Source organism: Motacilla alba, chromosome 9 (genome assembly GCF_015832195.1).
Source record: "Motacilla alba alba isolate MOTALB_02 chromosome 9, Motacilla_alba_V1.0_pri, whole genome shotgun sequence".
In the NCBI taxonomy this organism is placed as follows: Eukaryota; Metazoa; Chordata; class Aves; order Passeriformes; family Motacillidae; genus Motacilla; species Motacilla alba.
The window spans coordinates 17,004,003-17,019,731 of record NC_052024.1 but is presented as its reverse complement, the minus strand read 5'-3'; the positions used below and the strand labels follow the sequence as shown (position 1 = coordinate 17,019,731).

Here is a 15,729-nt window from a genome sequence, read left to right as displayed (position 1 = left end):
AGCCGAGCCGAGCGCACAGCTGTGCCCCAGCCCGCCGCTGTCCCCATCCCGGCGCTTCGTGCCCCAGCCCGCCGCTGTCCCCATCCCGGCGGTTCGAGTCCCGTCGCGGTGTGCTGAGCTGTTGTGTGTGCCACTGCCCCGCGGTGCTTGTTGAGCCGCCCCGTCCTTGTCCCGCTGAGGGGCTGCGCACACCCGCACAGGGGTGTCGGGCTGCCCCGATCCCGGTGTGTGCTTCCCCCGTGCTCACCTGCCCCCACCTGCGGCCAGCTCCAGCTGTGTGCAGCCACTCTGCCGTTTCCACACCCCCATGCACACCCCCCACCCTCAGGGCCCCCCAAATCCCCCCGCCCCAGCTGAGCAGGGTGCTGGGGGCTGGCAGGCAGCTCTGTCCAGCCCAGCACAGCCAGACCCCGAGGCGCAGGGATACCGTGAGCAACTCTGGGCTCCCCACAGCTCCCAGCATCCTCCCTGCACACCCAGCTGAGGGGTCACCGCATCGCCACCGCAGCCACATCCCCCTCCAGACCCCGGGGAGCCAGCCCATGCAGCTGACTCCCCAGCAGTGCCCGTTTGCTGGAACCGGTGTTTTATGGCCCTACTCAACACCTGCGGATCAATGCCAATCCGCATTTATTTGGCTTTGGAGCCATAAAGGTGAATTGACCCAGCTGCACCTCTGCAACTGCTCTCCCCCGATGCCAGGTGCAGGGTGGAAGAGCAGGGCAGGGACAGGGGACCCCGGGACACAGTGCCCATCCCTCGCAGTGCCGGGGAGTGCCCAAGGGAGAAGGGGTTGCTCTTTTCTCGTGCTTTTTGTGACTGGAAAATCTCCTCGGGGGCCCCCGGCGGTGACCTCTTCCTGGGCGCAGCGCTAAGCCCTTTGTAATGGGATTTTGTGGCAGAACCGGCAAATTAGGGGCGAAGTGAATGTGTTAAGCTGCTGGTTTCTTTCTGGTGGTTCCCCCTCCCCAGCCCACGCCGGCCGGAGTTCGAACAAAGGCTCTGCTTTTATCTCGGGTCCTTAGAAGTCAGAGCTGTACAGGGCTGTGCTTCCCCCTCAGGAGCAGGCAGGCAGGGACAGAGATGGGGACACGGACCGGCAGAGCTCGGGGCTCTGGCAAAGAAGCATGGGAGGAACATGCTGCAAGCGAGTTGTACCAACGCATTGGCTGTGGGGATACGTTTAGGGAAGGGGCACAAAAGGATTCATCTCCAGGTCAGGGAGAAATGGCACCGAGGGGCCCCTGTGGCCTGGGACCCCTCAGCATCCAAGACAGAACAGCAGTGGGAGGGCAGCTAGGGTGGGAAACGTATGGGTCTGGCCTGGCATGAATACGGTCCCCAGGCCATGCTGGGGCTTGGCAGCAGCAGGACCAGCCTCTGCTTAGCGTTCATACTGTTACAGAGCAAAGGCTTCATTAACAGTGGCAAATACAAGCCATAAATACTTGTTAAAATCCCACACCACTGACGGGATTGGCTGCCAGTGTGTCCCCTTTCACTTCTTGTCCGCCAGCTACCCCGGGCCCCTTTGCCTTCCCTAGAGAGGGCAGGGAGCTCTGTCTGCCCCTTGAAAGAGAAGAATGGGCAACCCCCAGCCTGGGGCATCTCCCCCAGCACAGCCATCCCCACCAGGAGGTCTCCTCTCAAGGGTGCCCCACCATCCCTTCCACTTAGGGGGAGGGCTGATGCTCTGGAGCCTGCCCCGCTGCCCTGGGTGTCTCTCAGCACCCTCAGGCAGGAACAAAGTCCCGTGGGACTCAGTGGGAAGGATGGTGCTCTGACGCCCCAAAAAGCCCCCAAATGCAGGCAGGGAGCAGGCAGGGGACACTGTGCTGCCCCCGGGGCCCCCGTAAGGGCCTGATTTATTGCTGTCTCTTGAAGGGTGCCATTAAGACAGCGTCCGGAGCCGGGAGCACAGCTGCCGGAGCAGATCAGTGCCTGATTAATGTTGGGCAACTTGTTATATTGTCAGATAATTATCCCCAAACTGTATGACTTTTCTGCTAAGTGGCAGCGCTTAATTGCATTTTTAATTACACTGCCATCGCGGCAACCCCTCCACGGGATGCAGGGATGCCGGGAGCCAGGCAGGATCAGGGTAGGGACCCTTCACAGAGGGCATGGCAGGGGCATCCCGCTCCCACAGAACCCTCCTGGGGCACACAGCTGTGGCATCCCCAAGCCATGAGTGCTTCAGGCAGCGAGGTTTTGGAGCGATCCTTCTTGGTGCTCCCCAGGGCGGGGGGCACATGGGGTGCAGAAAAAGGGGGAGCAAGGCAGGGTGCCCCCTTTGCACTCCACAAGCGTTGAGGGCTCACTATCCCCTGCAGCTCCCCATCCTCACCCGGCTGGGGGCAGCTCAAGGTCTGGCTTCCCCTCACAGGCAGGGACGGGTCAGGGGTCAATACATTTAAAATTCCTCCTCAATCTCAAACTCCGGGGAGCGGCCTGCCGGCAGCGGCTGCACGGGGAGCACCCGCCAGCACCCCAGGCAGGCAGAACATGTGAGGGCAGAGACAGGAGGCTGTGTCTGTGTGTGTGAGTTCATGTGTGCTCATGTGTGTGAGTTCATTGGTTCATGTGTGTGTGTTTTTGGGGGTGCATGTGCACAGGGACCCCCCGTGTGTGTGCGTGGGTGTGGGTGTACAGCCCGTGCGTGGGTTTGGGGGTGTGCACGCACGCTCGTGAGTGCCCTTGTGTGCACACCCACACATCTGCTGAGGTGCACATCTGGCTGTGTTGGTGCACGTGTATCGGCGTACATGTGCTGCTGTGTGCAAACATGGAGGTCTGTGCACACCTGTGAGCCTGTCTGTGCATGTCTGAGTGCCTGGGGCAGGAGGAGGTGCCTGTGTCTGTCAGTGCTGGGACATCAATACCGCGTGTAGTCCTGTGTGTGTGTGCAAAGGTGTGCCTGTGGCTGCACATGTGGGTGTGAGGACACCCCTGTGTCCCCAGCCAGCCGGTTCTGCCATCTGGGGTGGCTGCAGCGGGTCCTGCCTGGCTCTGTCCCCTACCCCAGCCATGCCGGACCTCCCAGGGAGACTCCCCAGCTGGGGGCAGCAGGGACAGGACCCTCGGGGCTTCAGGTGCAGGAGGCACCTGCAGGTCACGGCAGCTCCTCTCCCTCACCCGTCCCTCCCTGGGACAGTGATGCTCCCAGCGCTGCAAGGGGCACAGCCTGGGACCCCCAGCACTGCTGGACTGCCAGACCCGCCTGCTGTGTCCCCTAGGGCTAGGGGCCAGCTGGGGCTGTTCCTGCCGGGGTACAAGGTGCTGCTGCTGGGCAACCCCCACACTACATCCCTCCTCACCAGCCGGACGCTGGGCAGCCCCGGGAGGAAATCCAGGCGTTATCAGGCAGCTGGCTGCAGCCCTTGCCGTGGCCTCTGGCCTGAAATTTCCTGACGTGGCCATCACAACAGCGTTTATCCTGGGCTGTGCCTTCCTCACCAAGGTGGGGTCCAGACAAACTTCCCTTTGACACCTTGGGGGTGAGGGGATGAGGTGGATCAGCCCCCCCTAGATCCCTGTCAAACCAGTGGAGAGGAAGAAACAGGGATTTTGATGGAGAAGGAGCCAGTCCTAAGCCCTGCCTCTGTGCTCCTCTGTGCCCCCCATTCACACACGGCACACAGACTGGGGAGAGAATTGGGCTAGGGGAATAAGCCCCCTGAAAGGCATGCTGGCCCCCAGCAGCCCCCCTACCAGCCACTCTTATCTTCATGGCAGCTGGATGGGGTCTCACCAGAGAGAGGCTGAAATTTCCAGGAAAAAATGTAAATAAAGGTCCCTGTCCCGCCTGTCCCCCTTATCTCAGGAATCCGGAGAGCGCCAGGCCCTTCTCCCGGCTGTATTTCATCCCAGCCATCCCTGCTGGCCGCAAACCAAAGAACAATGATGGGGATGTGTAAGAGACTTAAAGATCACAACTGCCTTAAACATTGTCGAGGCCACAGAATGGAGGGAGGCCGTGTGTCAGGGCCCGCCAGGATCCCGGGACCATGGAAGCCACAATTTCCCACCTCACATGGCCGGGGCTTCATAGGATGGTCAGAGAGGTTTGGTACTTCAGACCTCAACACATACCACCCAGCCATGGGGCTTCCAGGGTGGGAAAGCTTTTGGGTTCCCATTGCCCACCTGGTGTCCCCAAGCAGCAGGGTCGGGGCTCAGCCACTTCCCCTCCCTGCTCCCAGATCAGCTGCTAATGATGTCTCCTGACCCTGCTCAAAAAGAACGTAAATTATTCAGCTTCTCATCAGGGCAATTAAATTAGCTCGTCATTGCAGGCCATGAATATTTCAGGGGGGCAGGGGCTGAGGAGCTGGGGGGGCCAGGGTTGACAGGGCTGGGGCTGAGCCCCATTCCTTGGCCAGGAGGTGCAGGGAGTGTGCCCATTCTCAGGCCGTGGGGGACAGAGAGGGTGGGGAGTAGGGGTTGGGGATCTCTGGGCGGAGGGCTTGAAGTCTGGTGCCCAGATGTCGGGGTCCCACGTGGGCAGTCTGTCCTGTTGCCCTGTCTGTCTGGGTTACCTTCCCTGCTGCTGACAGAGGCCAGCTGCCAGCAGCCAACCCCTGCCCCACTCCCAGAGCACCTCCTGCACCCCACATTGCCCCCCTTTTTGAGGAGGACACCTGGGCATTGGTGGCACTGCAAGGGGCTGCCTCCACCCTAGAGATCCCAAATCCCCCCTGCCTTCCCCTTGCCCCAGGCTGTGCCAACTCCTGCCCGCTACCTTCCCCAGAGCCTGCGGGCTCTCCGTCAGGATTTCTCTTTCCTTTCTTCCTCGCACTGAACAATTAATAATTTATCCCATAATAAAAGAGGAAACAGTTAATGAGATGAAAACAAGCCAGAAACATCTGCTGGGGCTGCTTTCATCGCCTCCCCGGGCTGCCTGCGCAGGAAGCGGGGGCGGGAGGGGGACGGGGGCGCCGGGGGGGCCATGGCAGCAGGAGGCTGTGCCCGCATCCAGCCTTCCTTGCCACGGCCCCCTCCTCTTCGGGGACCCCCAGGCCAGGCACTCTCTCCCCACTGCGCCATCAAAACCTGGCTGAGAGCTGCTAGGCTCAGGTCACGAACAGCACTGGGGGTTCTGCCATGGGGGTGTCACCCTCAAAAAGGCAGTGAAGCCTGTTGGTCTGATGCTGCCCAGTGTCCCCAGAGACGTGCTTGGCTGCTGAAGAGGGGACAGGGTTGTCCCCTGCATTCCCTGTCCCCAGCCCCCAGGCCCAGCTGTTGTTCATTACTGTGATCTGATCTCAAATGAGTGGGGCTGCCCCCAGGACCTGATACTATCGGGGTAGCAACACAACCCCAAACCCTCCTGGGGTGCCAGGGGGGACACGTGGGGATGGGGCAGGGCACCCTGCCAGCAAAGGGGACTGCAGGACTGACCCCATGACTCAGTGCTTTGCTGAGATTTATGGAGTCCAAGGAGGAAGCTTATTTTGGGATCGCTTATTTCAGAACTGTGGCTTCACGGCATGTGAGGAGAGGTGTGAGGGGACATGGCTGGGATGCAGTGGGGATGCAGGGTGCTGGGGAAAGGGAGGGCAGGGAGAGGGGGCACTGAGAGCAGGAAGGGGACAGGCAGAGAAAGGGAAGGGGAAAGCAGCAATGCTCAGAGGCTGCTGACACGTGGCCAAGACGCAGACTGGAAGAAAGAGCCAGCCCCGACCAGCACCACCATCAGCTTGGTCATGGGAGGGGACTGTGAGGACCCCACAGAGGCACCCTGGGCTGCAGGGATGGGGCTGGGGTGGGGGTTTGGGCAGGGGCCGTGGGGCTTGTGCAGGATGCTGCCGCCTGCCTCTGTTTCCAATTTAGCTGATCCTCGCCCCGATCCCTGCAGCTCCCTAATCTGTTTGTCTTCCAAAGCTGTTAAGTTAATTCCGAACCCAGCAAAATCCCACGGCCTTCATCCCAGCCCACCTTCCAGCTCGATGGGTCTGGCAGGGGCATGGCAGGCAGCTGCCAGACTCTGCCAGTGTCCAGCACTGAGCCCCTTCCATCATGACGGAGCAGGAACTCGCTCCTACAGACCCCCAGACCAGCCTCCAGCAGCCCCTAGGTCCCTCCTGGGCCCGGGTGCTGCTAAGGGCCATCATGGGGACAGGCGGCTGTGATGACAGCTGGGGAGATGGCCTGTCCCTCTGCCAGCCCGGACAGGCACCCGGCCCCGCTCTGAGAGGTGCCGCGGAAAAACTGACATCAGCATCAGCCCAGAGGAATTCGGCCTCCCTGGCCCATCCCAGCTGGGGACAGGGACGGACACAGGGGCCTCTGCCATGCACCACCGCAGACTCGAGCAAGGTGCAGCAGGAGGGGGGTGGTATAAGCCCCTTTCTTTGCTGTAGCCCTTCCCGCGGGCCAGGAGCAGCCCAGAGGGTCTGTGAGTATCCCCAGGGGACAGTCACTGCTTCCTGTAAGCGCAGCCCCCTTCAAGCTCTGACTGCAGAGCTCAGCCAGCTCATGACACTGGTGACACCCCCTGTGCTGGTGAGGGACAGTGGTGGCTGGGGTTGAATTCCTCAGGATCTCAGTGAGGAGGAAGAAAGTTCTGATCCTTTCCCAGATGTCTTGGGGCTTCTGGTATAGTTATGGCCTGGTCACCCCTTGGTCCCTTCTGTCCCTCACCCCACAGGATGTGCCTGGTGGCGATGAAGAAGTTGCAGAGAGATGGTGACACCCCCCCAGATGCATACATGCTGGAGACCCCGACATCCTGGCCCCCTCCCCCAGTCATGCTCCATCATCTCCTCATTCCCAGCCCGGGTAATTGGTGGCCTGGTGACAGACAGGCTCATTAACAGCTTAATTTCGGCTTCATCTCTTCCTGCCCGACCCCCAGCCCAGGTGGGGACCGGCCCAGCAGGGTGCAGGGATGGGCACCCGAAGGCCACATTGCTGCACCCCATGGGGTCACACGAGCTGGCGGGAGAGCAGAGGGGTGCACAACACGGGCTGGCAGCACTGCCCTGGGCAGCCCGCGTGGCCTTGGCTCCCCACATCAGGGTGCAGGGGGGAACCCATTCCTCAGCACGGGGACAGTTCTTCCCTGCTCCTTGCCCCACTGGGATGGGCAGGGATCGCAGCATGGCAGGTGCTGCCCGTTGCCCACCTTCCTGGCCTCACCCTGCCCTTGTTTGCTTCCCTAACGGCGGCGGCCTTTCGGCTCCTTTGTGCCGGCGGATAACAGCGATCGCTGCTGCCTCTGAAGTACCGGCCCCCAGCCCCGCACCCCGGCCGGCAGCAGGATGTGGGCACACCAGCGGCGAGTCCAGCCAGGGCGCGGGCAGGTGCGCAGGCAGACTCGCAGGCAGCCGGCGTGGGCATGGGGTGCAGGCAGGTTTCTCACCCCCACTGCTCTTCTGCTTCGCCTTCGGGTCCATCTTGCAGCCCGTGAGCCCGTCCCCAGCACCCCAGCAGCAGGACAGTGCCCCAAACCCTGTCCCTGTCCCGCTCCCAGGGAAAGCAGCTGGCAGCAGCCCACGATGGCTGATGTGGGGCCCCCAAAGGCCGCCCCACCGGATGGAGGCCTGGCTGCCTTTCAAAGGCGTTTGTGTTGTATAATTTATCGGCAGGAGATAACAGACAAGCGGCTAACGAAGGAGGGGGCTGTACCCCTGCTCTGGGGAGTCTGGCACCACAGCACTGCTGCTGCCAGGATTCATCACACTGGGGCACACACACCTCCCTGGCCAAGGTGTGGGTCCCGTTTTGGTTTGGGGATGTGCCAAGGCAGAGCCAGGGATGGTCCCTCTCTGTGCCCTGCTTTGGAGCTGCTGCCTGCCTTGCACAGAGACCCCAGGGGCTGCTGCACGACCAGAGCAGGGGGAGCCCGGGTCCAGTTTTTGGGAGTTCTTCACCCCAGGAACACGTGGACTTCCCAGCATGGGGGAGGGGCAGCAGGCATGGAGGGTCACAGGGTAGGGAAGGACTGGTCCCATGGGCATGGGGGCAGCACCTGGCGCCAGATCTAAGAAGAGTTTGTTTAATCCCAGATAAGGAGGAGATGCCAGGCACCTGGCTGGCAAACGGGCGCTCCCTGGGCAACAACAGCGAAGGCAGTGCTGGCCCCCAGCCCCCACCAGCACCTGTGCCAGGCCCGTCTGTTCAGCCCCGGCTGCACAGGGCTGGTGTTAGCTGGGTACATGAGTCCCTCTGGCCACCCACACTCCTGTGGCACAGCATGGCATGGCGTGGCGTGGCACATGGCACGGGGTCAGCGAAGCAGCCGGCACACGGCACAGCCAGGGCAGATGGGCATGGAGTGCAGGGAAAAGCAGGGTGCTCCATCCTCTGCCAACCCGAGCCAGATTTACACCGGGGCCAGCAACCCCCCAGCCAATCCTGCCCCAAGGGTTGAGTGGGCACGGGGCCAAGGAGAGGGCTTAGGGACAAGGACAGCTCTTGGCGTCGTGGTCCTGCTACACAGCCAGTGCTCAGGAGGTTCGGGGCTGTGCCAGTCTCCTGCTGCCACCCTGATCCTGTGGCATCTGTGGGGCATCTGGAAATCCATCCCTCCCCTTCCCCATCTGGCCCTGGAGGTGGCTGCATGCCCATGACCCTGCCCAGGGTGGCAGCTCAGGTGTGCGCTGCCTGCAAGGGCAGGGAGGCAGACGGCAGTGCCGGCTGGCAGGGTGGCTGGGCAGCAGCACCCCTGGGGGCTGCCTCGCCGGCTGCTGAGCACAGCCCCAGCTGCCTGCTGGCCTCTACCGACTGGGCCAGGTCTCAGCAGGGGCAGACAGGCACAGCCAGGAGGGATTAGCCCTTTGTGTCACCCCGCAGTGGCCCTGAGAGCATCCAAGCAGGGAGAAGAGCTTTGCCAGGGCCCTCCAGCCTGAATCACATCAGGATCCCAGTGGGTACCCCTGAATACAGGGGGCTGGCACATGGACCCCTACCCGAAAAACAGCCCTGGCCCCCACGCCACCCTGCCCCTGCCGGTATCCCCAAGCAGGTCACATCCCTGCAGGACGGCACCCCGAGGATTCTGGAAAGGGCGACTGGTCGTACTGGGGAGCCTGGCTGTGGTAGGACTCCCTCCGTTCCGGCACACCCTGGGGCTGTCCTGCCATGTCCGGTGTGCTGCTGCCACCCCCTGGCAACCTGCACAGCCTCGGGTGTCCCCCGCAGCCCCTGGCGCAGGGGGGTCCAGCTCCCCTGCACCAGCCCAGTCCTGCACCCCAAAGAAGAGGAACTCTGGGGAAGGGTCTACACCTCTCACGCCATGGGGTGGTCTCACGGCCACCACAGTCTGGCAGGAGGAGGTTTCTGCCCCTCCCCGAGCCAGGGTGGGCAGAGTGGGGAGGGGGCTGCGGGCCTTGGGGGAGTTGCCCAACCCGGCGATGATTAGAAGGAGCCGAGGTTCCGTCCCAGCGCATTAAGACTGTCCCCGCTGAGTGCCACCGCCGCGGGGTGACCCCGCCGTGAACCTCCCACGCTCCCCCGACGAGCCACCAGAGCCTGGCACCGGCACCCCCCTTGACGCCAGCGTCCCCGCTGCGTGTCACCCCCTGCCCCGTTCCGCTGCCTGCGCCTCAGGCATGCGTGAGGATGCGCTGGCACCGTGTCACGGAGGGGACATGCCATGCAGAGGTCACACCTGTGTGTCTGGGGACCACAGGCATCTTGTGACAGGCCTCTCGGTGCGGATGCTGGGGCAGCTTGGCTCTGGGTGCCATCCCGGACCACGACCTGGAAATGTCTGGTTCCTGAGGACAGCAGGGACTGCGTCCCCGCGAAGCCACCTCGCTGCAGGCTCAGGGGCCACGCACGGGGAGCCATATCCCGGAGATGTCCCTGCTCACGACCTGGTGGTCCCTAGGGAGATGGTGGCATGTGACTCACACGCAGCGCCGTGCCACCCGCTCTCCGCAGTGCCCATCACATGGGGACACCGGCCGGCTCCACCGGCCTTCTCTGTGCCACATCCGGGCGGGCACATGCGGCCCGAACGAGGCGCAGGGTCCGCGCTGCCCAGCCTCTCCTGAGGCAGGGAAGAATTTGTTCGGGCAGGCTGGCGGTGGCATTCGGGGAACGCGGAGGACAGGGCTGAACTCTTGAACCCGCACCGGCAGCTCCCGACCACATGCCAAGCATGGAGCACCCCGTGGCGCCCAACGTGTCAGCAGCCCCCGGCCGTGCCAGACCCCCCTGCTCCCCTCACGGTTCATCGGCAGGACACGGGGGACGGTGTCACACGTCCCTTCCCGCCGTGGCCGGCGGGCGAGGAGGAAGAAGCCGGTGGGGGCGGCAGCCCCGAGACCCACCGCTGGCTGAGTCCGCGCAGCTCATCGCACCGATGTCCAGCTGCGATCGGGGGCGCGGGTGATGCCCCTATGTGCCATGCGGCGAGGGCGGGACGCGGGATGCAAGGGCCCCGAGGGACACCCCGGACCCCTCCCGGGACACCCCGGACCCCTCCTGGGACACCCCTGACCCCACTCGGGACACCCTGTATCTCTCCCGGGACATCCCGGACCCGTCCCGGGGCTCCCGTTCCGGCCGCGGGGGGGCGCTGCCGTGCCCGCTCGGTGCCGGGGGCGGGGCCGTGGCGCGCGCGTCTCCATCCGCGGCCTCGCAGCGCCCCCTGCCGGCCGCGCGCGGGGGGCGGGGGCGCGGGGACGGCGCGCTCTCCCGCCGGTGCTGGCGGGGAAGGGCCCCGCCCACCGCGAAGCCGCTTCCGCCCGGCCGCGGCGCTGAGGTTGCGTCATCGGTGTGCGCCGGGCGGGAGCGGCGCCGGGAGCGGGAGCGGGGCCGCTGCCATGGCCGGAATCCTCTTCGAGGACATCTTCGACGTGAAGGACATCGACCCCGAGGGCAAGAAGTTCGACCGCGGTGAGTGGGGCCCCGGCCCGCTTCTCCCGGTCCCTCGTCCACCCCTTCCGCCGGCGCTGGTCCCTCCGCGTGTTGGCAGCCCCCGGAGCTCCCCGCTTCCCCCGGGCTTCCCCGGCCCGGCTGCTGTGCCGCCCACAGCCCCGCGGGCCCTGCGGCTTGCGTTCCTCGTCCCAGCGTGCTCCTCTCCCTGCCTGTGCGCGCCTCCGTCGGCTGCCGGGCTCTGGCATCCATCCCGGGCCCATCCGAAAACGGCTCCGGTGCCAGCCTGGGCGGGGGGGAAGATGACCCTGTTCCCACCCAGCCCTCGGGGATCTTCTGTGTCCCTGTCCCTGACTCTGCTGCTGTCCCCAGTGTCGCGCCTGCACTGCGAGAGCGAGTCCTTCAAGATGGATCTCATCCTGGACGTGAACATCCAGATCTATCCCGTGGATCTCGGTGAGCCACCGGGCCGCTGGCACAGCCGCTGTCAGCTTGGGTGGGCGAGGTCAGAGGGGGTGCAGTCGGCCATTGCTGTGATCAGGGAATAAACTGCCTCGGGCTTCCTTGTGCCCCTGTGTGGTCCCCAGGTGACAGGAGGTCCAGGGCACTCTCAGTGTACTGAGGCTGAGCTGGGTTCTGGTTCACCTCCCTGTGTGTGTTTGGGTCACCTCTGTCCCTTTCCACGCAGATGCTGTCTGAGGAAGCTGCTTCAGCTGGTGACAACCAGGCTTTAAGGGAGACCTCCTGAAATTAACTCGTGCAGCTAAATACACTAAACGTGTGAAAAAAAGAATATTACTCTTTATGAAACACAGAAGGGCTGAAGCTGATGCTGCAGGGTACCTGCCTGGGGGTCCAGCCAAGCTCTCTGGGGGGATATAAGTGCATATCTTCTTGTGTCTCCTGAAAACACCAGCAGTGGCGTCCTTGTGGCTCTGATTTCTTCCGTGATGTGGGGAACAAGGAGACACAGGATCCAGTGTGATCTTTCACACGTTCCCCACAATCCTGTTGGAGGACTGGCAGCAGGGACAGAGCTTGTTTAGCACTCCCTGCCAGGGTGTGCTTTGCCACCCGCTGAGTTCTGGCTGTGTGTGCTGCTGCTCTGGTTGTGCTCTGGCCCTCTCACTGCTGCTCTGGCCTCCTCGCAGGGGACAAATTCCGCCTGGTCATCGCCAGCACCTTGTACGAGGACGGCACCCTGGACGATGGCGAGTACAACCCCACGGATGACCGGCCCTCCAGGTACAGCACCCGGCTGGGATGGGCGGGAAACTGGGACAAAGGGAAGCGCTGGGGCTGAGTGTTCTGGGTTGGACACTAAGGGGAGTTTCCTCACAAAGGGGATGATTAAACATTGGAATGGCTGCCCAGCAGGATGGAGTCGCCATCCCTAGAATTGTTTAAAGGAAGGCTGGATGTGGCACTCATGCCGTGATCTGGTTGACAAGGTGGTTTTCAGTCACAGGTTGGACTTGATGATCTGAGAGGTCTTTTCCAGTCTAATTGACTCCTTAACTGGGAGGTAGCTTCTCCCAGAGGACACTGAGCTGGGGGAACGGCCAGGTTTGATTCCTTGCTGAGCTCAGGCTGTGCTGTTGCAGGGCAGACCAGTTTGAGTACGTGATGTACGGCAAGGTGTACCGGATCGAGGGCGACGAGACCTCCACGGAGGCGGCCACGCGCCTGTGAGTGCCTCTCAAGAGGGGGACACAGTGCCCAGGGGTGGGGAGCGCTGGGATCTGGGCTCGGGTCTCCCATGGGATTCCCTGCTCTCACTCCTCCTCTCCTCCCACCTCAGCTCTGCCTATGTGTCCTACGGGGGGCTGCTCATGCGGCTGCAGGGAGACGCAAACAACCTGCATGGGTTTGAGGTGGACTCTCGTGTTTACCTGCTGATGAAGAAGTTGGCCTTCTAGCACACCTCCATGGGCTGCGCCACAGACATCCAGCTGGAGCCCTGAGAGCCCACATTCTGCTCCAGCATCCATGCTGCCCAGCCTCTTCAGAGCTGAGAAGGCAGGAGCAGTCCCCCTCCTCGTCCCAGTGTCTTCTGACTCCTGCCGGGATCCACATCTCTGTTTGCAAGGAGGGAGGTGCCTGACATCCGAGTGGACACCATGCTGGGTGCTCCGGTCTTGCCTGATGGCATCTCCTCACCTTTGCCTGTGCTCAACAGCCCTGGCTCTGGCCAGGAGCAACCAGACTGGGACAGCTGCCTGCCTGCCTCTGGGGACCATTCCCTCAGGGGCCATCCTGAGGCAGACTGCCTTGTTTCTGATTAAACTGGGATGTTTTGTACACCTGGCTCTGCTTGCTGAGGGACGAGGCTGGTGGGGAGTGGATACACCTGCACTGGTGCTGAGGGGGGACCCTGCCTCTTCCCAAAGGATGAGGAGTCCAAACCTGCAGCAGGTGGGTTCAGAGAGGAGGAGTGGCCGTTCAGGCCGTGCCAGAGGATCCTGCAGCACTGGCAGCTGCTGTGGCTGGCAGCGGGCACTGGGCAGAACTGGAAGCATGTCCCAGAGGAGCTGGCTTCTGCCCTGGGCCCTGGCACAAGGATACACACACCTCTTTAGAAAAATAGCTCTTTAATCAAAAAGCATTCACAGTAGAGATGCCTGCCCAGATGGGAGCAGGGCCTGTGCCTGCTGGCACGTGAGTGTCACTGTTTGCCTCCATGCACTGCACGGGTGTGAAGACTTGAGGAACAGGTGCCAACCCTTTCCTGGTGGGCATCTTCCTGGGCACCCAGAGCACAGCTTAGCATCCTGCAGGATTGCTCCAGCACTGCTTTGTGGTTGAACCCTGTGTGCAGCCTCATTGGGCCCCGCATGGAGGGTCTCTGCTGTCCCCCTGTCCTTGCTTGCACAAGACCTTGGCCAGGTCGTAGAAGAAGAAGCGCAGCTTGCCCTGTACCAGCTGCCGGTAGGTGAGGAAGATGCTGGAGATGTGGGTCTGCTCCATGGAGTGTGGGGAGCAGCTCGGCTCCCAGTGTCCTGCCTGAGAGTGGGACAGAGGGGTGACAAACACCATTTCACCCAACCCAGCCCAGCTGGCACCTGTGCCGAGGTGGTCTGGCTCATGTGGGGAGGTCTCACCTCCCAGCTGAAGGTCTGCAGGAGCAGGAAGAAGGAGTTGGCGTGTCGGTAAAGCTGGCTCAGCTGCCTGGCCCCGCACTCGTCTGTCACCTGGCCCTGGGCCCCTGCTGCAGCACCCAGCAGCAGGGCCAGGTCACACAGGATCTCGCGCCGCTTGGTCTCATTCTGGGGGAGCAGACAGTGACCCCCCAGGGCCTCGTTGCTTTCTGTGCTCACCTTAGGTCTGAATGGAGTCCTCTACCCTCCCTGTGCCACCAGATATGCCTACAAGCATCTTGTTCAGCATTTCTGGTGCTTGTGCCAACCCAAGGTTCCTTCTCCAGTCCTGTTAGCACAACAGTGCCAGCACCCTCCTCCCAGCCCCTCTCACCGATTTGGATTTCCACTGCTGGAAAGTGAAGTCCACCAAGGGCAGCACTGCAGGGCACCTGAGTGCAGGCAGGGCCTGGCACTGGCTCTAGTGAGGAGAGATGCCAAGGTGAGGTGCCAGGAACCGTGCGTGTCCCTGGTCTTGGGTTTTGTGGGGGACTGTATCCTCACCACTCTCTTTTCCATGTCCTTGGCCTCCACGATGTACTTCTGGATAAGCCTGTTGTCACAGACCAGCCGTGTTGGGCTGGCACGGTCCTCTTTCACGTGCAGGAGGAAGGATGTGAGGAGGAGCAGTCCTGGAGGAGATAGAGTTGCCTTGTGCATTGCACCAGCCTCCCTGGGCGGTGCCGGCCCAGAGCCACCTGCAGTGGCCAGTCCTCTCCCCAGCCCCTTGGTGCTCTTGATGGCCCCGCGGAGGGGGTGCAGGGGGCGGTGTGAGTGGCTGAGGAGGGCCCGGCGCTGCTCTCCTGTCAGCCAGCGAGGGGTGCCGGTGCTCACGGGGGAGAGCCGCGGTGTCCGTGCCAGTGCTGTGTGCCAAGGGGCCGCACAACCGTGTCTGCCAGGTTTTTCGCCTGCACTCCAGGCAAGGAAGCAGGGCTGTACTCCCTGTGCAGACCAGGGCCAGCCCTCCGGATCCCTGCCAAGAGCATTTCCAGGCGTCACGTGCACTTCGGGGAATCCCAGCCTGCAGTGTCCCACAGGGAACATCTGCTCCTGGCCGCTGCCCTGGCTGAGTGCTCCCCTGCCGGCACTGCCTTCCCCAGTGCTGCTGGTGCCCAGCAACTGCCCACCCTGCCAGCTTCTCCATACCCTCTTTGCAGCCTCCTGCCTGCCTCGCTGCCTGCCCTGGCACTGCACCAAAAATCCTCAGTGCAGCCTGTTTACCTACGATGGGCATGGAGAGATGCTTGGTTGCCCTCATATGCTGGCGCTGGCCGGGTCCTGCTAGCCCAGAGCCACCCTGGGGGTTTGGTGCCCAGCCGTGGGAATCATCGTGCAGGGGACGCTCTGGCTGTGGGGCCACAGTACCCACAGTCCCTTCCTGCGCACCCGGTCCCCCCTTTTAGCCACGCACTCACTGTTCAGCTCCATGCTCGGCTGGGGGCTTCGGCCCTGCATCTTCCACCCTGGGGCCAGCGGCTGCTCCCCGGCTCCCGTCCCCCTTCCATGAAGGGCAGTGGTGGCGCGGGTTCCCCGCGAGCCACCCAGCCAGGACGGAGGGCCGGAGGCTGGCAGCGGCCCCGGGCCAGCACGGCGCGGCTCTGCGCCTCCGGCCTGGCCGCCCAGCCGAGGCAGCACGATTTCCTGTTGTGTCGCCGCTGACCTTCCAGCAAAATCGCAGCGGGGGCCCCGGGCCTGGGGGAAGGCTTCCTGCCTCCGGCCGCTTCCTCCCTTGGCTCGGGGCACGGGAAGGGCGTCCCTGGGC

At 63.1% G+C, this 15,729-nt stretch overlaps 2 protein-coding genes across 3 annotated transcripts; one reads left to right on the top strand and one right to left on the bottom strand.

The window, feature by feature from the left end:
• Positions 1 to 10,707: 10,707 nt before the first annotated feature.
• On the top strand, positions 10,708 to 13,131 carry POLR2H (RNA polymerase II, I and III subunit H). Of its 2 annotated transcripts, XM_038146338.1 has the most exons (5): positions 10,708 to 10,851; positions 11,203 to 11,286; positions 11,982 to 12,075; positions 12,435 to 12,518; positions 12,632 to 13,131. In XM_038146338.1, the coding sequence occupies exons 1-5, from the start codon at positions 10,779 to 10,781 to the stop codon at positions 12,747 to 12,749; spliced, it is 453 nt and encodes a 150-aa protein (XP_038002266.1). In that variant the 5' UTR covers positions 10,708 to 10,778; the 3' UTR covers positions 12,750 to 13,131. The 2 variants fall into 2 exon arrangements, with proteins under 2 accessions (XP_038002266.1, XP_038002267.1); XM_038146339.1 differs by lacking the exons at positions 11,982 to 12,075; positions 12,435 to 12,518 and having other exon boundaries at positions 12,632 to 12,729.
• A 133-nt stretch (positions 13,132 to 13,264) lies between these two features.
• On the bottom strand, positions 13,265 to 15,729 carry THPO (thrombopoietin). Its single transcript, XM_038146337.1, has 5 exons — positions 15,383 to 15,729; positions 14,472 to 14,599; positions 14,302 to 14,388; positions 13,932 to 14,096; positions 13,265 to 13,833 (listed from the first exon to the last, which is right to left on the bottom strand). The coding sequence occupies exons 1-5, from the start codon at positions 15,420 to 15,422 to the stop codon at positions 13,651 to 13,653; spliced, it is 603 nt and encodes a 200-aa protein (XP_038002265.1). The 5' UTR covers positions 15,423 to 15,729; the 3' UTR covers positions 13,265 to 13,650.